The sequence below is a fragment of the Octopus bimaculoides genome, chromosome 11 (genome assembly GCF_046866305.1).
Source record: "Octopus bimaculoides isolate indiv1 chromosome 11, ASM4686630v1, whole genome shotgun sequence".
In the NCBI taxonomy this organism is placed as follows: Eukaryota; Metazoa; Mollusca; class Cephalopoda; order Octopoda; family Octopodidae; genus Octopus; species Octopus bimaculoides.
This window is the reverse complement of record NC_142938.1, coordinates 7501635-7521770: the sequence shown is the minus strand read 5'-3', so window position 1 is coordinate 7521770 and position 20136 is coordinate 7501635. Positions and strand designations below refer to the sequence as shown.

Here is a 20136-nt window from a genome sequence, read left to right as displayed (position 1 = left end):
AGCTACGAAATCGGTTACCTGTGTTGAATCCGGTGCCCCTATCAAGTTCCAGTTCAGATAATCAATATATAAGCTACTAAATCGGTTACCTGCGCTGAATCCGGCGCCTTCATCAAGTCCAGTTCAGATAATCAATATATAAGCTACTAAATCAGTTACCTGTGCTGAATCCTGCGCCCCCATCAAGTTCCAGTTCAGATAATCAATATATAGCCTACTAAATCAGTTACCTGTGCTGAATCAGGCGCCCCCATGAAGTTCCAGTTCAGATAATCAATATATACCTAGTAAATCAGTTACCTGTGCTGAATCAGTTTGAATTATGGAAAAATATGGATAAGTACTATTTTTATGAATAATATAAAAAACAAGAATATATACTATTTTCAAATAGTAGAAAATCTTTAGCAAAGTACTATTTTTACTTTGCTAAAGATTTTCTACTATTTGAAAATAGTATATATTCTTGTTTTTTATATTATTCATTTGGTTGTTTAAAGATTATTTTTAATAGATAACTTATTTAATACTAAATTATTTAGAAGTTATAGTTTCATTTCAACATAATATTAGAACTTCGATTTGAATAGTGTTTATATATTTTCGGTTATTTTTGATTAATAATATTTGATTAATAATTAGTCTTTATTGTTTGTAATATCGTTAAAGGTTTTTAAATTAAAACCTTGTATATATATATATATATATATAAAGTTTAATCTTTTATTCTTAATAATTTTTTTCTTTCCTAATTCTTTCATTCATATTTTTATTTTTATTTCTACGTTTGTAGAAATAAATATTCTTGTATTTGTTATTATTCAATTGATTTTTAATGATAATTAAATAAACGTTTTTAGTTTTAAATAGTATAGCTTTAACTATTACACCGCTTAAATATGTACTAATTTTATCTTCATTATTATTTTAAACTTATACTTCGTTCAAATTGTATTTAAAACAATGATAATTTATGTAAGCTGGTTTTTGTATATAATATATATGTTAGCATATATTATAATGGATGAAGGGATGAGTATTGAATGTTTATTATTTTGATATTTTGATATTTTTAATAATTTTTCTATCTTTATAAAATAAGTATTTCATATAAATTCATTTGGTACTTATTGTTGGTTGATATATTTATTTATTTTAATTATTGTTTTAATTATTGTTCTAATTACGACCTGACGAATAGGTATATTTTTTAATAGAATTTATTTTCGATAATTTCAATTGATTTTAATCGATTTAAATTTCCTTTCTATTTGAAAATTAGTTATGAAACACGTGTAGTCATTTTATTATCTTTATCTTATGATATTTACTTTGTTTTATATTATACTCATTTATTGTGGTTTTAATTATTAATTTTTCTATATGTGATAGTGGATTTTCATCGATGAGTTCTTGAAACTTGGTTATTTTCCCTAAAACTATATATATATATATATATATATATATATATATATATATATATATATATATATATATGTATGTATATATGTATGTATATATATACATGTATGTATGTATATGTGTGTGTGTGTGAGTGTCTATAAAACCTACAGTAAAATGACAAAGTTTACAACAAACTAATCAATAATTAACTAATTAATTAATTGATTAGTTAATGATAAAATTGAACCCAGACACACACACACATTGTAGATATTGTACCATTTTTCTCTGACCATTTCAATGATTTCCAAATACACAAGTGGTCATAAGAAAATATAATAGTAGCCTAAAGCAAGAGATGCACCAGGATCTAAAATGCAATTCACTTCAGAGAGAGGGGGAGAAGGAAGGAGGGAGAGAGATAGATTAACATCATGAGCTGGTTAGTGTGACAGAGTTGCCTCTTAGAAATTATTATCATATTAAAACATCATCTGCAGACATTAATCATTTCGAATATGCTTTGCCACCTTGAGTTGGGTTGAGACAATTTAGAGGCTGGAGATTTGGCATGGCTCACTGAACATTCAGCCTGTATTGGCAACACACTTATTTACCAGCTGATGAGAGGAAACGAGTAGTTTGGAGTATTGGAAATCAAAGCCTTTCAGTTATAATGTGCTATAGATTTGTGGAGGGAACATGTGGAAGGGGTAGGCCCAGGAAAATATGAGATGAAGAAGTGAGAAAAGATCTTCAGATGTTGAGCATCACAGATGAGACTCTTGGCAGTTTGCTGTGCTTGAGAAGACACATCAAAATAAGTAAAACTGTCCTGGCATACAGCCACGGGCCCTGCAGCCATCTCCAGTTGAGCGTTCCTAATCTAGCAGGCTTGTGGGTGCTGGTTGGTATTAGGAAGGGCAGCCAGCTGTAGAAACCATGCTAAAACAGACAGGGAGCCTGGGCAGCTCCTGTCAAACCATCCAACCCATGCCAGCATGGAAAACAGACATTACACAATGATGATGATGATCTATCTACATACACACACATGTATACTGCCATTTATATTTTAGATAAACATCATTGTCAAAAGATCAGAAAATGTTCACTGGCTTAAAGGTTCCCATTATAATGGTAAATCCTATCCATTTGTGAGGACGATGCTTATTGAACAACCTAGGTTTATACCTGGTGTCTGCTGTACAAATGTTAAAGCAACCAAAACGATCAAGTCTCCTTTGGCTCCGTGATGTTCTAATTCTACAATTAGGTTTGTGATGATTCATTTAGCGTAACATATCACCAGTGTTTAATACTGAAATTTTATTGGAAGTAATATTAAAAATACATTTTCAACAATATACTTTAACACAATTGTAACGAAACTGTATATATATATATATATGTAAGTATTTGTATGTAAATAGAAAACAGATGAGCTGATTTTGAAGTAGCATTAATAATAAATTTTTAATAATAAAAAAAAATATATCTCTAGACCTGTTTACTCTGAAAAGTAAAAAAATAAAAACGTAAATAAATTAGAGTGTCACGTTAGTTAATATGGAATCTTTGTTTATATACAAAAATTAATACATTCCTTAAACAACATTCCAAAAACATTAAATAAATACAAAAAAGTGGTGGAAGAATTTACAAGTTTTATGAGAAACTGTTTTCATGAAAGCTAAATCACACTTTCTTTCCTTTTCTTGGTCTGCCAGTGCCCCCCCTGTGTGGTTTCCTCTTAGATTGTTTATCTTTACTCAGAGCAAACGTTATACACTGGTTATCAAGATATTCCAACAGTTTATTAGCAGGACATTTTATATTGGACTCTTCAAGAGTTTTCTTCAAAACATCAAAATCAAGAGGTTCATACATAAGTACTTTTCTATAGAAGTCAGGATTAGTCTGGATAAAATCATTTACTTTACTAAAAAGTATTTCTCCATTCGTCTGTTGACTACTCGTTACTTCTTCTGTCTCGTTAGCAATATAATTTTCTTCATATATCACCACTCCATCATTTTCAAAACTTGAAATATTTATAGGAGATATACTCTCAGCTGATTCTTTATCTGTCTGAGGATTCTTGGGTTCTGGAGAGCTTATTTGGAATCTGTTTGTCTCAGAAATTTCATTATTTGTGTCCATACTTGTGTCTTGTTCGCTATCGCTTTTATACTGATGAGTTCTGATAAAGATGTCTTTAAGAACTTTGATCATATTTTTCTTAGGTCTTGCTTTGCACCCGTATTTCTTCATCTCTTTTTTTAGGCCTGGTGTGGACATTTTATCATAATCTGGCATTGGAGTAAAGGGCGATAGAATACTTTGCTCTTTTTCACCACAGTTTGTTTGATGGTTAACATTTGCTGGAGTTTCAAATTTAGCATTAGGATTAGGTTTCAGATCAATATTTTCAAATGAATCAGATAAAGAACAATTTAATTCAGATCCCAGACAGGACATCTGTTTTACATCTTCTATAATACTTGTGTAAGAACAATCATGTGATGAAGAGTGAGCAAGATTTTGTTCAGCTACAGGAGATAAATCTAGTTTATCTTTACTGGAGTCCAAATTGACTCTGGAATGTGAAGGTATTGGGGAGAATGCTACCAGAGAATCATCACAAAAGTGTTCCCAGACGTCATTGGTGGCATTATGATTTAACTGAAGGTTTTCATTGTTTGTAATTTTTTTATCAGAAGCTGATGGTTCAGTAAACGATTTCACAAGGCAGTCAGAAGTTCCAGTATCCACAGTTTTGTTTCCTGCTGAACTGCAAATCGAGGATTTTGCTGTAATCTTTTTGAATACAAATTTCTTCTTCGGTTTTTCAGATGTTTCCATTTGGTATTCTTTGGCGGAACAGAAATCATTTGAGACATTTGGGGAAAGTTTCTTTAAATCTGCTCTTTCTTCTTCATTTGTAACATCATCGTCAAACTGTTTAGTTTTCCCGTCTTCATAATTATATAAATCATCAGAAATGTTATTAAAAGATGAATTTAAAGAACATTTCTCTGATAATTCCTCCACCTTTGCCATTGTTTCTAAATTACTACTTGCCTCTGTGTTAAGTTTTTCCTTAACTGTTTTTCTTTTCTGTGGTGAGCAAGATTTTCTACTTCGTTTATCTTTGTTCAAAATAAATGTTATACACTGATTCTCAAGATATTCAAGTAGCTTCTTATTTGAACATTTTATTTTAGATTCTCCAAGCCTTTTCTTCAAAACATCAAAATCAAGTGGCTCATACTCGAGTATTTTTTTATACAAGTCAGGATTATCCTGGATAAAACTATTTAATACACTAAAGTGGGCTTTTCCATAAGTTGTTTCATTCATATCATCAGCAGTAAAACTTTCTTCATATATTTCTCTATCATTTTCATAATTTGAATTCTTTTCAGGAGATGCACTTTCAATGGATTCCCTATTTGACTCAGTATCATTAGGTTGTTTGGGGCTTATTTGCAGATTATTTATCTCAGAAATGTCACTATATGTCTCCTTACTTATATCAAGATCACTCTCATTTTTATACTGATGTGTATTTTCATAGCTGTCATTAACAACTATAGTAATACTTGTTTCAGAATTTACTGTGTACACTTTATTGCTGCCATTGTCATTACATAAATTAACAGACGAATTTAATGAGTTGATTGGTGAAAACGGCTCCTCTTTGCTTGTTTCTAACTTTGAATTGTCTGAATTTAAAATTGGAGAACTTCTATTATATAAAGTCAAATGACTGTTCTCTTCCGTTTCAAGTTCTTTCTTAGTTTTCTTCCTATTTAATGGTGAAGAAGACAGAGAACTTTGTTTCCTTTTTCTATTTTGGTTTTGAGAAAACGTCTCTGGTTGATCTTCATTCAGGTTTTTATTTATGTCCTTCACTTCTTGTGTTTTCGGAAAAACTGGAGCAGAAGAATTTAGAAAACAAAATTTCTCTCCTAAATTACAATTAGTCTCTGTAGAAAGAGACAGAGGAACAGTAAGTTCTTTGTTTGATCCATCATTAGATGCCAAAGACTGAGATGTATAAATAATTCTACAAACTGGATCATCTGCAACAGTATTATCTACATTTGGACTATTATTTATTTCGTCACTGTCTTTAATTAAGAAGACATTTTCATGACTAGAAAAGTTATAGTTTGAAATGTCTGGTTTATTTTCTTTGTGGCAAGGAGATATATTTTCCACTATTTGATGAGATGATGTGAACTCTTGTTGGTTATCAAAACTATTCTGGATACTGGTTTTGTTGTTTTCTACAGTTTCTAGCTCATGATCACTAAATAATTCTTTGGACATATTCGACAGATCATCACTTAAACTTAATACGTTTTCCCTGTTGTAATGAATGTTGTCCTTTTCAGGTGTTGTGATATCATCACAATAAGATTTAGTCTCAAGAGAATTGTTAAAAGATTCATCCTCAAAAGGAATTGGAGAAAAATCTTTAATTAACTCAGCATTATCTAATTGGCATTGCTCTTTATTCTCAGAATTATTATTGCTGTTATCAGTTAAATTAGTAGAAACAGGCAAAGTGGATGTGAATGACGGGAGCACATTTTTATTTAACTCAAAACCTTTATCAGTCTCTGGTGAATGAGGTGTATTCTGTGAGGATGTTAAGTCTGATGGAGACTTTTGCAGTGTCATCACAGTATCACAAGGGTTGTCAGTTTTATCAGTGGATAAATGATCAATATTGTAATTAGATTGTGGTTTGTTTGGCTGATTGTCACAGTTTATTTCAGGTAACTGAGCAGATGTTCCAAGTTCAGAAGAGACAGGCACATTTGACAAATAATCCAAATTGCTTCCATTATCACCAGAATATCCATTTAATGAATTTCCCAAAACTTTCGAAGAAGGTGAGATAACATTTGGAGAGGTATTTGTGGAATTTTGAAATTCGGCAGAATCTCTTGTTACAGTAGACTGGTTATCATTCTGAGAATCTTGAGGTTGTTTCTCTATATCTAATATTTTATAATCACAGCTTGGATTTTCTGGACAAATATTTCTGTTTTCAACATCTTCATCTGAGCTTTCAAGTAAATAATCAATCATATCATCAACTGTTTTTAAAGGAGATGGATAAAAACCTGAACTTTGTTGGTTATGATTTACACTGGTTTTTAACATTTTCTCACAGGCATGAAATAATTCAGGCATTTCAAACTCCTGGGAGAGCATCTTTAAGTTGTGTGCTTGAGTTTCATCTATATTTAACTGCCCAGCATAAATATACTTCAGAAACACTATTAACAGATCATGAGATATTTCGCTCAGATGAACAATGGGTGTCTCAAGATGAGTAGAGATTCTGTTTAAAATATTGGGACATCTGATTTGAAGAATTATTTTATGCCCAAAAATTTTAGTTCCATCAGCTGTCATAAACTGAACATCACTAAAACTAGAGTTGTTGACTAATTGACAGAAGTCTGAACTTAAAGATGTTAGTAAACCTGTTGAACACTCTTCATTCATTTCTTTTTGAACATTTGGTGACTCATCTTCGACAGGTGTGTGCATAGAATCATTAGCAGGTTCATTGTCACCTGCCAGCTCAGCTAAGATGAGAGCAGTTTGGCTTGGTGCTACTGGTTGCTGATCATTTTCTTTATCAGCAGAATCAGTTGTATTTTGATTAATAACACTTTCAGTGTTTCTCGATAAACATTTCAATCGATTTTCTACACTTACAACATCCATTTCAATGGGGGGCATCAATGAATTCACATAGAATGGAAGTTTTGAAGAATCTGCCTGAGTTAGTGAAGATTTTAACCATAGATTGGTAGGTTCTGTTGGAGCTAAGGAACTATGTTTATGTCGTTTACTTAAGGAAACATTTTCAAAATTTTCGTTCATAATATTAGCAACTTTTTCTGCATTGCATTCTTGGCGCTCTTCATCTGATAATCTAACTAACAATGGAAGTTGTTTGTTTTTCTGATTTTTTAACTCTTTCAAAACTTCTTTTTTTATATTCTGGATACACCGGCTTAATTGTTCTTCCTGTTTGTTTTGTTCTTCTTGAAGAGAATTAGACATGGCTAGCGCTAACTCAAGTTGATCATCAGGAGCTTTTTTAGACTTGGATGTTTTTCTATTCTTTGACTGCCTTTTGTTTGTGGTCAATCTGCTGGGTTCACCATGGACATTAGTAACAATATGCTGTCCAGGTGCAATAAATTTATCCCTTCCACAGCTTTTGAAATGCAGCTCTCTTAAAGAAAAAGACTTAAATTGCAGCCCACACATAGGACAAATGACTACGGATTCTGTTACAGTGTCAGGGGGAGCTTTTGTATTTTCTGTTTGGTCAATACATGTGTTGATATGCTGAGTTCTGTGTAATGAATTCAAGCAGGTCAAATCTGTTTTACATATACAACACATAATTTTGTCAGATTCTAGAGAGTCATTAGTTGTCAAGGCATTTTCATTCAGTTCTTCATGCAACTTTTGGGCTAATATTTCATCTTGGGATATTTGGCTGTGTTTTGTTTTATTGTCAAATGGCTTGTGGCTGGATGACTGAAATTGTTCCTTAAGACATTGTAGTACATGCTCTTCAAATAATAGAAGGGGAAAATCATCTTCGCATGCAGGACAAATCTTCATTTGTACTTCAGTAAAATCATTGTCTAATTCCAGTTTATTTTGTTGATGGTCAAATCCTGTTTCTGTGGAAGCAATTGGAGATGTAATAGCATAAACAAGGGGAGATGTAGCTGTAGAAAAGTGTGAATCTGCTTCGGTGGGGACATGTGAAGATGTAAGAGAAAAGACATGTGAAGAGGTCCCATTGGAGACATGTAAAGATGGAACATGTGAAGATGCAACAGAGGGTACATGTGAAGACGTAACAGAAGGGATACGGGAAGATGTAACAGAGGGGTCATGTGAAGATGTAACAGAGGGGTCATGTGAAGATGTAACAGAAAGGACATATGAGGATGTAACAGAGGAGACATGTGAAGATGCTTCAGTGGAGACATGTGAAGATGTAACAGAGGAAACATGAGAAGATGTAACAGAGGGGACATATGAAAATGTAGCAGAGGGGACATTTGAAGATGTTCCAATGGGGACATATAAAGATGTAACAGCAGAGACATATGAAGATGTTTCGGTGGGGACATGTGAAGATGTAACAGAGGAGACATGAGAAGATGTAATAGAAGGGACATGTGAAGATGTAACAGCAGGAACATATTTTCTGGATTCTTTGATATTGAATTTATAACTAATTTTTCTCCTATTTCGTAAGTAAGTCCCACAGCTATTAGATATTTCAGACTGCTCACCTGAAGTGAAAGAAGAGTTTCCTTTTTTCACAATTTCCAAGGGGTCAGAAGGACTTTTGTAGATTGTGAGGCCAGAAAAAGAAGCGTTATTATCTGAACTTTGAACCAATTCAGACAAATTTTGATTTTTTGGCAATCTAGACTTGGGAATTTGTTGATTCAGGGTATTACATAAAGATTTTTCTTCAAGAAACTTCTTATCAAAATCAGGGGTCTTTGATTTAGAATTTACTTTGTTTTTGGTCTCCTTAAGTTGCTTACTTGAAGATTTAACAGATTTGGGCTGAGATAAATGAATTTTTTCAGGTTTCGGAGATGGTGTAACATTTTGCAAATGTGAATCTTCATTTTTGGTTTGGGAAGATTTTCTTGCACGTTTCTTGGAACTTTCTGAATGAGTTACACTTACAGATTCGAGGGAAGTGTTTGTTGATATATTTTGTTTTGTGTTTTTTCTAATTAAAGAATACTCCTTTTTGTGAGGATCGTTAAGTCTCACATAATCAATTTGGTTACGGAGTCTAGATCTGCCTGTACCAATTTTCCTCTCAGGAGTTTTAAAATCAATGGAATCATTAAAATTCACCTCAGGTTTTAAAAACAAACATTCAGTTTGTTTCTCGTTTTCCGTATCTTTACATAATTTTTTGGGGGGAGTTACTTCTTTTGTTTCTTTAGTGATTTTCTTACTTGATTTAGGTGTTCTTCTCACTCCAACCATGGTTAAAATGAAAAGAAATGAAAAAAAGGAGCTGCAAGAAAAAAAAAAAAAAATGAATAAAAGCAAGATGTCATTAAAATTTTTTAAATAAGGGAAAAAGAAATTCAGAAAAAAAAAAAAACTGAACAAAAAACTACATATTCATAAATTTAAACAAACTAACATTTGTTTTTTTTTTATAAGCGTCGAAATGTGTATTGTAAGATACAAATAAAGACGATAATTTACTTTCAAATGCAAACTTGCTGTTAGAACAGCAGAAATATTGGGTAAATTACTCTTTATAAATGGAAAAATTTGTCAACAAACAGCCATGAGACTCAAATCCACATCCCTCAATGACTGGCTGAGTGCTATATCATTAAGCTAAACTGCCTCCGAACAAATTAATCTGCAAATTTAGATGCTATAAAGCTAAAAGCACAACTACGTGTTTATATACATATATAAACAAACTAACATTTTTTCTTTTTATAAGCATCAAAACGTGTGTAAGATACAAATAAAATGATAATTTATTTTCGAACGCAGAAATGCCACAAGGAACAGCAGAAATATTGGGTAAATTGCATTTAAAAAGCAAAAAAGTTTATCAACAAACAGTAACTTTCCCAATACTTTTGCTGTTCTAATGGCATTTCTGGTTTGATTTCTTTATTACACAAATATCACATTAGAATTTTGCAATTCAACATGGAGTGTCCAAAAGAATATGCGCCTGGAGGGCAGTCTTTCTGCTAATATTCTATAATGGCATTGAATGGTAGGTGTGATAGGCTGGATCTGGCTGGTTAGAACATAAAATGGGCGGCATATTAGGGCCAGATATGGCTGGGTTAAATGCTAAAGTCTTAAATCAGTGGCGTCAGTGTCACAGAGGAAAGTTAACGAGAGTTTGTAAGAATAATTACTTAAAGAGAGTAGATCTATTAAATCATTTGAATTCACCTTTTGACCTGGATAACATCTCCTATTCACAGGGCTACTTCCATTTTCATAAGACACTGGAAACAAAGAAGCACCACAAACTTCTGAGTTTCATATTGTCTGAAGTGAAGCTGTTCTGAATGCTAATTCTTCATTTTGTTTATACGTAATCCTTATGTTAGCATGCATGACTTACTTTTTAGTTTCTTGGTATTAATTGATTCAATAATAATTTTTTTTTATATAAATTTTTGCATGAAGTATGAAATAGTTTTAGAATCAACTGGATGTTTGTGTTTACGTTGAGGTCTAGTGGTACTTTCTTTACTTGAACAGATTTTCAGAACAATGCTTAAAAAGAAAAAGACCTTTGTTGCAGAGATAAAACATTATTTTATCTCTTCATTCTGGAAGTTTTACATTTGAAATGATCTTTACCTAATGCTGTCATTATTCATACATCATCCACTAATCCTTCCTCTTGAGAAATTTCAAGATTTCTGAAAATGAAGAGTTTCCCTTTTTTACTATATACCTGGATCTTGTTGTGCTGTGTACATACTGTATGAAATAACAATATCTTACATCATTATCATCATCATTTTAGTATCCACTCTTCCATACTTGCAAAGGTTGGACAGTATTTGTTGAACCAGTTTCTACGACTGGATGCCTTTCCTGTCACCAACCTTCACCTGTTTCCAAGTACTTTCGATAAATTCATATTCTAGAGTTCCTTCTTTTGAGCATACTGCAATAGCTTCTTTAATCAAAGCTCTGCAATTAATTTTAATTTCCTAACACTGCTTTGTTCTCTGCTCTAGTGTCATCTTGCAATAATCTCAAAAGATTTTTGAAATTGCTTTGTTTTGCTTTTTAATACGATTTTGTCCCAAACAAGGCTTGAGGCCACTGTAAGAGGGAAAAGAAGAGGCCTACAAATTCAAAAGAAAGCTCAAAGAACAGAATATCAACAGTGTCATGTGACAATCTGCTCAGGCTGCCTACTGGACCCTAGCAGCGGGAAATTTAGACAGTGTCACGTGACAACTTGCTGGGCAGCCTGCTGGAGCGTAGCAGCAGGTATAAAAAGGGGAATAGAAGGTTCATTAGAGCAATGACCATGAAAATACTTATGGAAAAGACACAACAAAGATACATTTCGATGATTAGCCAAAAACTCCAACCACCAAGTAGAAAGAAGAGGACCCATGTTAACATCTTGATCCCGAATTTTATCAAGAATGTAGACACCCAGAAGAGGTTGTTTGCTGTTTGGGTTTGTCATAATGTGTAGGATGACAACGTAAAAGCAGATGCAAATAAAATATATTTATTTTTATGCGTCTAATCATTATTTGGGTTGAAAACATTGAGAGAACGGCCTTAGACAAATGATAAGAAATCTTGAATGTTTCTGTGAAATTTATGCACGTGGTTATCGTATGAACTGAAAATCCTGTATATAAAGTGAAACAAGGACGAACGGGGTTGCACAATAACCATTTAACCATAAACATCATTAGTCACTTTTCTCTAATGAATTTATTGTTTGTAAAAACATTCCTAACGGACATAACCTTACATTCAGAATAAAAGGAGTTAACTTACAATTGAATGAAATCCTTGGTAGTTTTTTTTTGTTTTTGTTTTGTTTAATTTGTTTTTAGATATCACATTCGATAAAAGCAACTGTCGGTGGCCAGAAATCGCTAATTCCTGAACATGACGATTACTTAAATTGTACTGATTGTATTGAAGTACAATTACTTAGAATGTTAATAACGATAAGGAAATGCATACGTCAAAGAAGGAGTTTTCCTCTTGATCTCTGTTTGTGATAGGAATATACTGGTCTGTTATTCTTTCTGATATCAATATACTGGTACATTATGCTTGCTATTCGGATCTAGATAAGATCTTCAGTTGAGATATGTTTTTAAAAAAAGATGATATTAATAAAAAAACATAATCGGAGGAAATTAAAAAATACATTAAACTTCCCGGTTTTTGTTTGTTTTGAACGATTATTACGCATGCGTGTTTACACGGTGAATCTTAAAATAGTTTCAGCATAAAAAATAGTCCACTTCAGGCAAGTCGATAGGTAAAAGCAGCGAAGTGAGATAATGATTCTCTGCAATTGACACATTGCAAATCATAGACTTAGTATAAAATCTAGCGACTTCTGATTATAACTGTAATTGATATCAATTTTTCCTGCGGCTGCGGGGGAATTGTTTTAGCAAGATACCGTACTGCGGCCAGCTTGTTTGGGGATATTTTTAGATATAATCAAATACGTTGCAACTGTTGTGCATTTTGAGTGTGTTGCATCTACAAAATAATTCTGCTACTAAACAAAATGAAACGTTATTATTAAGATCTAATACAATGCTTCCCGTATTTTTTCGCAAGTCACCCATCCCCAACATACACACAGCTAAAACACTTGAATGCTCCTCGAAATTTTGCCCTTACGCTATAATGAAAGAGAGTGGCTGTATAATTGAATTTAATATGGATGTAAGAAGTTTTATTATTTTAGTTATCAAGCTAGATTTTTATTTAACTGAATAAAACAGAAATAATTATGATTACATGTAAATATGATTAATAAGAATAGAAATATCACACAGACTGCAGTTTCGTTTCCTTATATTTGCAAATTCAGATTAGTCGTCTTATCATAAATATCACCAAAATAAGTCACAACTCCACAAATAAAACCCATATCTTACTTGTTGATCATTATGCATGTACACAAAATAGGAAAACTTTCCCAGATGCAGGAGTGGCTGTGTGGTAAGTACCTTGCTTACCAACCACATGGTCCTGGATTCATTCCCACTGCGTGGCACATTGGGCAAGTCTCTTCTGCTATAGCCTCGGGCCGACTGAAAGAAGCCCATCGTATATATGTATATGTATATATATGTATATGTATATATATGTTTGTGTCTGTGTTTGTCTCCCCAACATCACTTGACAACCGATGCTGGTGTGTTTACGTCCCCATAACGTAGCGGTTCGGCAAAAGAGACCGATAGAATAAGTACTAGGCTTACAAAGAATAAGTCCTGGGGTCGAATTGCTTGACTAAAGGTGGTGCCCCAGCATGGCCGCAATCAAATGACTGAAACAAGTAAAAGAGTAAAGGAATATCTCATATACCCATATCCCCTACAGACATTGTCCACTTGTATCATATTGTTATATAGTATATATATATATTGAAATTTTACTTACAAATATCTCTTGCTGTGTTTTAAAAGGCATTTATCTAATTGTATGTCTTTTAATGCCAAGATGTTGCTCTGTAGTTTCCTGATGAAAGAATTTGAGGTAAAAGATGCTGGAACTGACAATATCTCCTATCCTATTTGTTCACTTTCTATTGGATACCAAAATCTAGAGCAAGACATTTGAGAATGTTCCACATGTATATCACAGAATATCATTTCATTCTCATCAAAGTTTCGAGCAGTGGTCCCTTCCAGTCTGTCAACATCCTGGCAGTGTTTCTTATTACAAAAATCCACAGAATCCAGCAACTGAGCTCCCAGCAGATTATTCTTTTATTCTTTTACTTGTTTCAGTCATTTGACTGCAGCCATGCATCAATTGTCAAGCAATGGTGGGGGGACAAACTGATACACACACACACACAGACATATGACAGGCTTCTTTCAGTTTCCATCTACCAAATCCACTCACAAGGCTTTGGTCGCCCCAAGGCTGTAGTAAAAGAACCCGGAACCACGTGGTTGGGAAGCAAGCTTCTTACCACACAGCCTCTCCTGTGCTTATTTTTTGGTGACAGTCTATAGATGTATTTGTGAAAAGTGCTTCTTCATGCATAATTATGTTTAGTCCATGAAAATGTTCAGATTTTGAATGTTTGTTTGAAGCAAGGCAAAACTTTTCATTGAAGATTTTCTGATTGCCAAATATAATTGTCTAATGCAACATTGCACCTCTCTTTGATTCTAAATGAGGATTTTTTATTATTAAGCCTCGCTTTAAAAGGATCCACTATTGCTCCAACATATTTCTGTATGTGTGCCATGCCTTTGTTGTAGGATGACATAACTTCTTCTTTGTAGAACATTCAAAATCATCTTGGCAATGTAGTTATGCCCATTTCTGAACGAGGCAGCAACATACATGTATCATGTGAAAGTGTGTGGCTTAGCGATTAAAGTGTTAGATTCATGATCATAAGATTGTGGTTTCAATTCCTGGACCAGGCAGTGTGTTGTGTTCTTAAGCAAAACACTTCATTTTACTTTGCTCCTGTCCATTCAGCTGGCAAAAATGAGAAATCCTGTGACAGACTGGCGTCCTGTCCAGGTAGGGAATTTATATGCCATGGCAACTGGGAAGCCAGCCCTTAAGAGTCAGCATGACTCGCGAAGGTAACTACCTTTACTTTATACATGTATCATCATCATAATCAAGATCCCTTAATTGATGCAGCCTTCTGTTGGTGTGCCACTCTAGATGCTTCCATAGTCAGTCATTTGACAACATCCAGGACTAATAGAATACGACAGTGCCAACCTGCTATGCATGACAGAGAACACAACATACATGTGTACACACACAACTGACACAGGTCAACCATGGAAAACATCCATCCAAAAGAAGCTACTGCTCTTTTCTTCTAGAAAAACGTTATAATTTTTCACTGTTTCATTTTGGCTGTTTTTATCAGCATGAGCCTGCCAAGGTCTATGTATACTTCAGCATAACAGAAGCTATGTCTGAAGAGTCATCAGTATTTCTAAATGCAATAATCCAAGTGAATCATTCTGACTAGTTATATGCCATAATCAGGAATTTCTGATATATTGATCAATGATCTAAAAATACACACACAATCTCTCTCTCTCTCTCTCACACACACACATACACACACATTCGATCCTCTGTACCACTTCTGTTATAATTACTTTCCTGTAATTTGAGTTATGCTCTCAGATCCATCTTCATCACCATTTCTCTTTTCCACCTGAACTAACCATGTATCTCTCGTACTGCAACACTCTTGTTCCTGTATCATTGTTTTACCTGTCATCACTTGGCACAAACCCACTTCCCTCTCAGTACAACAACCTTGTCTGAGTTTGCCAGTTACCTGGTAACTTCACTGATGTTGGTGCAGTGTAAAAAGTACTCAGTACTTTCTGTACAGAGGTTGACATTTAGAAGAGCATCTAGCTGTAGAGGCCATGTCAAAACAGACTATGAAGCTTGGTACAGTCTTTTTGCTTCATCATGTTCCTGTTGAACTGTCCAATCCATGCCAGTATGGAAAAGGGACATTAAATGATCCTGTGGCTGCTGATGTGTGTGTGTGTGTGCATATGTGTGTACACACATATATGTGTGTTTATGTATTGTTATATGTGTGCGTGTGTTTGTATATATATATATATAGAGCCTCGGGTCGACCAAAAGCCTTGTGAGTGGATTTGGTAGACAGAAACTGAAAGAAGCCCATTGTATATATATATATATATATATATATATGTATGTGTGTGTATATGTTTGTGTGTCTGTGTTTGTCCCCCCAACATCGCATGACAACTGATGCTGGTGTGTTTACGTCCCCGTAACTTAGCGGTTTGGCAAATGTGACCGATAGAATAAGTACTAGGCTTACAAAGAATAAGTCCTGGGGTTGATTTGCTCAACTAAAGGCAGGGCACCAGCATGGCCACAGTCAAATGACTGAAACAAGTAAAAGAATAAAAGAATATATATATATTTAGAGAATGTTAGTTATTGCTGGTTCATAGGGTTTCACATCCATAAAGTGTTTAGCTTTACACACGTCTCATCAGACTCTAATGGCTGGTCTATAACTTAGAATATACTTTTAGATTTATGATTTACTAATGATGTGCATGTGTGTGTGTTTAGGTGTTTGGGCTAAATTTGACGATTTTTGATGTCGCCTTTTTTTCAGGAACAGCTTGATTCAATTGGTGGACAGTCGATGGCATTGGGGAGCATAAAGATTAAAGTTGTAGTTGAGAAAATTTTAGTTGGCATGGAGGACTGGAAGCCTTCTGAATATTGGAGAAGATTTAGCTGTATCTTGAGGATTCACACCAGGTATCAGAATGCAAACATCAGCACTGTAAGGCGTGACATGGATTGCTGCAACGGAGCCATCAAAGACATGGCCAGCAGGAAGAGACACAGCAGGCATTCTAACTTGTATCCACATACTGGAATTCACTGCAGGACAAGGTGATGGAAGATCCAAGCAAGGGAATCTGGGCTCTGCTGAAAGAGATGAGTGTTGGAATCATCACCATGGAACTGACCCTGAATGAAGACCTTCATTATCATTTGTAGAAGAAGTGCAATGGACAAAGAGAACTGCTTGAGGAAAGCAAAGAAGCTTGTGAACAAGACGAGGCATCCTGCTGAGCAAGGGATGATCTAGTTCTTCTCAAATGAAAAGAACTTCTGTCAGGACCAGTTGCATAACACCCAGATCAACATGTGGCTTGCCTACAATCCATGTAATGTTCCACATGTGAAAACAAGTTCTCCCAAAATGCGATGGTCTTTGGGAATGTTTCCAGTGCAAGTGACATCCACTTTTAGAGGTTGACATTTCTTTATGGAGCTGTCAGCATCCACCTGCATCACATTACCAAACCAGTGCAGTCTTATCTCTTGCACACTGCATCTAATTCCTCTTATATCCTTATGCCTAACTTCTCTCTCACTACACTAGCATTCTATTGCACATGTACACTAACATCACACACCATGTGGAAAATTCTAGTCTCATTCCTCTAAAGCCTTCGTATGTCCCTGGATTCAGGGTCCATGTCTCACTACCATGTAGAATTGCTGTTTGCATACATGCATCATAAAATCTTCCTTTCATTCAGAGAGAGAAACTTTCGGTTGCCAACAGAGGTAAAAGCTCTCTGAATTTCCTCCATTCTATTCTTATTTTAGCCATTACACTCTCCATACATACTCCCCTACAACTAATTTGGTCCCCTAGGTAGCAGAAATTGTCCACTACCTCTAAAGCGCCTCCAGGGCATTTGAGAAAATCAAATTCTTGAGTAACTGTAGTTTTTATGGCTCCTGTGCATCTTCGACATATGAAAATTACTTTCTCTAATCTTCCTATTATTCCACTGCACCTCTTGTGTGTCCATAGCTTACATACATACATACATACATATATATATAAATATAAAATACATCAAGTACAGGACATTTCCAACAAGTGAAAAATACATGAACACATGAGACATAAGTGCAAGACAAAGCACCAAAAAATATACAATAAGAGCATGACATCGCCAATGAGTGAAAAATAAGTAAACACATAATGAGAGACAAGTACTGGACAAAATACCATAAGAAGTCTAACCCCTCCTCAGTTGTCGACTGTTAATTACTCCTTAGAGAGAGAGAGAGGCAGACAGACACACAGGTAAATAGATAGATAGATAGATGGATAGGTAGGTAGGTAAACAGATCTGAATATCGACAGACATTTTGGGAGAGATCAGTTATTCTGTTGTTTCGGACACAAGAATGAAATGCCAATAGATTGGTCCAATCACCATTTAAGAAAGACAAGTATGCATTTTAAAAAAGAAGCCATTTTGTGGAATCAAAACTCTTACACAGTTTCAATTGTTTCATGTATTTTTTTTTTTATTTTCCAGAAACTAATAATGTAAATATATAACAAATTTCAAATACCAACAATTTTCGTTTATTATTATTTTTTTTTTCATTTCTTTTAAATCTCAACAAAATTTATTTTTTAAAAAAAGGAGAAAAGAATTAAAATGCAAAGAAATAATTTTTATTTCACCTTGGAATGCTCACAAGTATTAATAAATAGTTGAGATTCATGTTTTCTTTTCTTCATCTTTTTCACTCAAACTTATATAGCTCCATTAAGATTTTTATTTTTATTTATTTATTTTTTTTTTTACTAACATTAGATGATCTCAAATGAACGAAGTAAAGATCACAAACATAAAATTTCAATGTCTATATTTCAATGTCATTTTTTTTTGTTTTGTTTTGTCTTTTTTATTTTTGCTTTTTTTTTCTGTGAAACCAAGAGCTTTTGATATTTGATATCTAATTATGATATACCTGAAAATCTATCTTATATCTTTTATCAGTTGAGGCTGCAACTTCAACCTTTTTTTTTTTCATCTGTCAAGCACATTCGCGCACATTGCTTGCACGTACACTCATACACATGCATGCACACATGCACTCGTTCATACACACACATTTACACTCATGTATACACACACATACACAGAAGCATGACTGTTTCTTTCTAAACATAATTCAGATTATTTTCTCAGATTAAAAAATAATATCTCTTTCCTGATTTGTAGATTTTTTCTTTTTTTCTTTGAGAAATAACAAAACAATTTTCAGAGAAATATATTTTCAAGGTATTATTTCATACAGAAAACTATAATTAAGATATTTTTGCTAGGGTACCTTGAAATTCTCTATACAATATCCTGTATTTCATTACTTTAATCAAAAGCTTTATATATCATAATTGGGTGTATATTTTTTGTTGAATAAAATCACTTCAACTAGGAGAGAGAGAGAGAGAGAGAGAGCGTTTACAATGCAATTTATGATAATAAGTTTGTTAAATGCAAAAGCTTTTAATGAAGGGAGCAGTCTAAAAAAACAGTTGACATTTTTCCTGCTTTGAATCCTTTATATATATATATATATATATATATATATATATATATATATATATATATATATATATATATATATATATATATATATATATATATATATATATGTATGTATGTATGTATGTATGTATGTATGTATGTGTGTATGTATGAATGTATGTATGTATATATCATACATACATACATATATATATATATACACACATATATATACATACATTCATATATATATATACATACATATATATATGTATATATTTATATGTATGTATATATTTGTATATATATGTATATATATATATATATATATATATATATATATATATATATATATATATATATGTAAATATATACACATGCGTGTATACATATATATATATATTTGCATATAATATATATGTTTGTGTGTGTGTGTGTGCATGTATGTATGTATGTAGTTATATGTATATGCAATCATAAATCCCTTCAAGGCCTTAATTTCAATTGCCTTCAATTGAAGTTGAACATCTTAGAATAGTTTTAGTAGTAAGATTAATACCAAAGAAAGTTTATTGTTATAAAAGTTTTCGTTTTTGTCTGATTTTGAAGAGTTTATATTTATTTGCAAAAATTAAATTACTTTCACCACTTCACCTTCTCCAGAGTAATTTCGACCATTCTTTCATTGGTTCCAAGTGAACAATTATTATTTCTCTATATTCAAAAGCAATTGGTTGATTGGTTGGTTAGTAAGTTGGTTGGTTGTTTGTTTGTTTGATTGATTGGTCAATTGAATTATTCTAAAAACACTTTTAATTTATAATTATGCACACTTTACTTTTCACTAAAATTATATAATTATAAACATTTTTATTTATTTTTTGGGGATAAATAATTATGTCATTATGAAATAACTGATTATTTCTTTTACTTAACGAGAACCATAGCATAACTTCCTTAATTCATGAATAAACAAATTTTCTGTCAGCTGTTCAACAAAGGCAAGTATGAA

The 20136-nt window shown here is 33.1% G+C and overlaps 1 protein-coding gene across 1 annotated transcript; it reads right to left on the bottom strand.

Annotated features, from left to right (window-relative positions):
- Positions 1 to 2968: 2968 nt before the first annotated feature.
- On the bottom strand, positions 2969 to 12836 carry LOC106874885 (uncharacterized). Its single transcript, XM_014922794.3, has 2 exons — positions 12019 to 12836; positions 2969 to 9511 (listed from the first exon to the last, which is right to left on the bottom strand). Exon 2 carries the CDS (start codon positions 9478 to 9480, stop codon positions 3103 to 3105), a length of 6378 nt encoding a protein of 2125 aa, XP_014778280.2. The 5' UTR covers positions 9481 to 9511; positions 12019 to 12836; the 3' UTR covers positions 2969 to 3102.
- Positions 12837 to 20136: the final 7300 nt, after the last annotated feature.

Coding starts and splice junctions, on each gene's coding strand:
- LOC106874885 (XM_014922794.3), bottom strand. CDS start 9,480: ATGGTTGGAGTGAGAAGAACACCTAAATCAAGTAAGAAAATCACTAAA.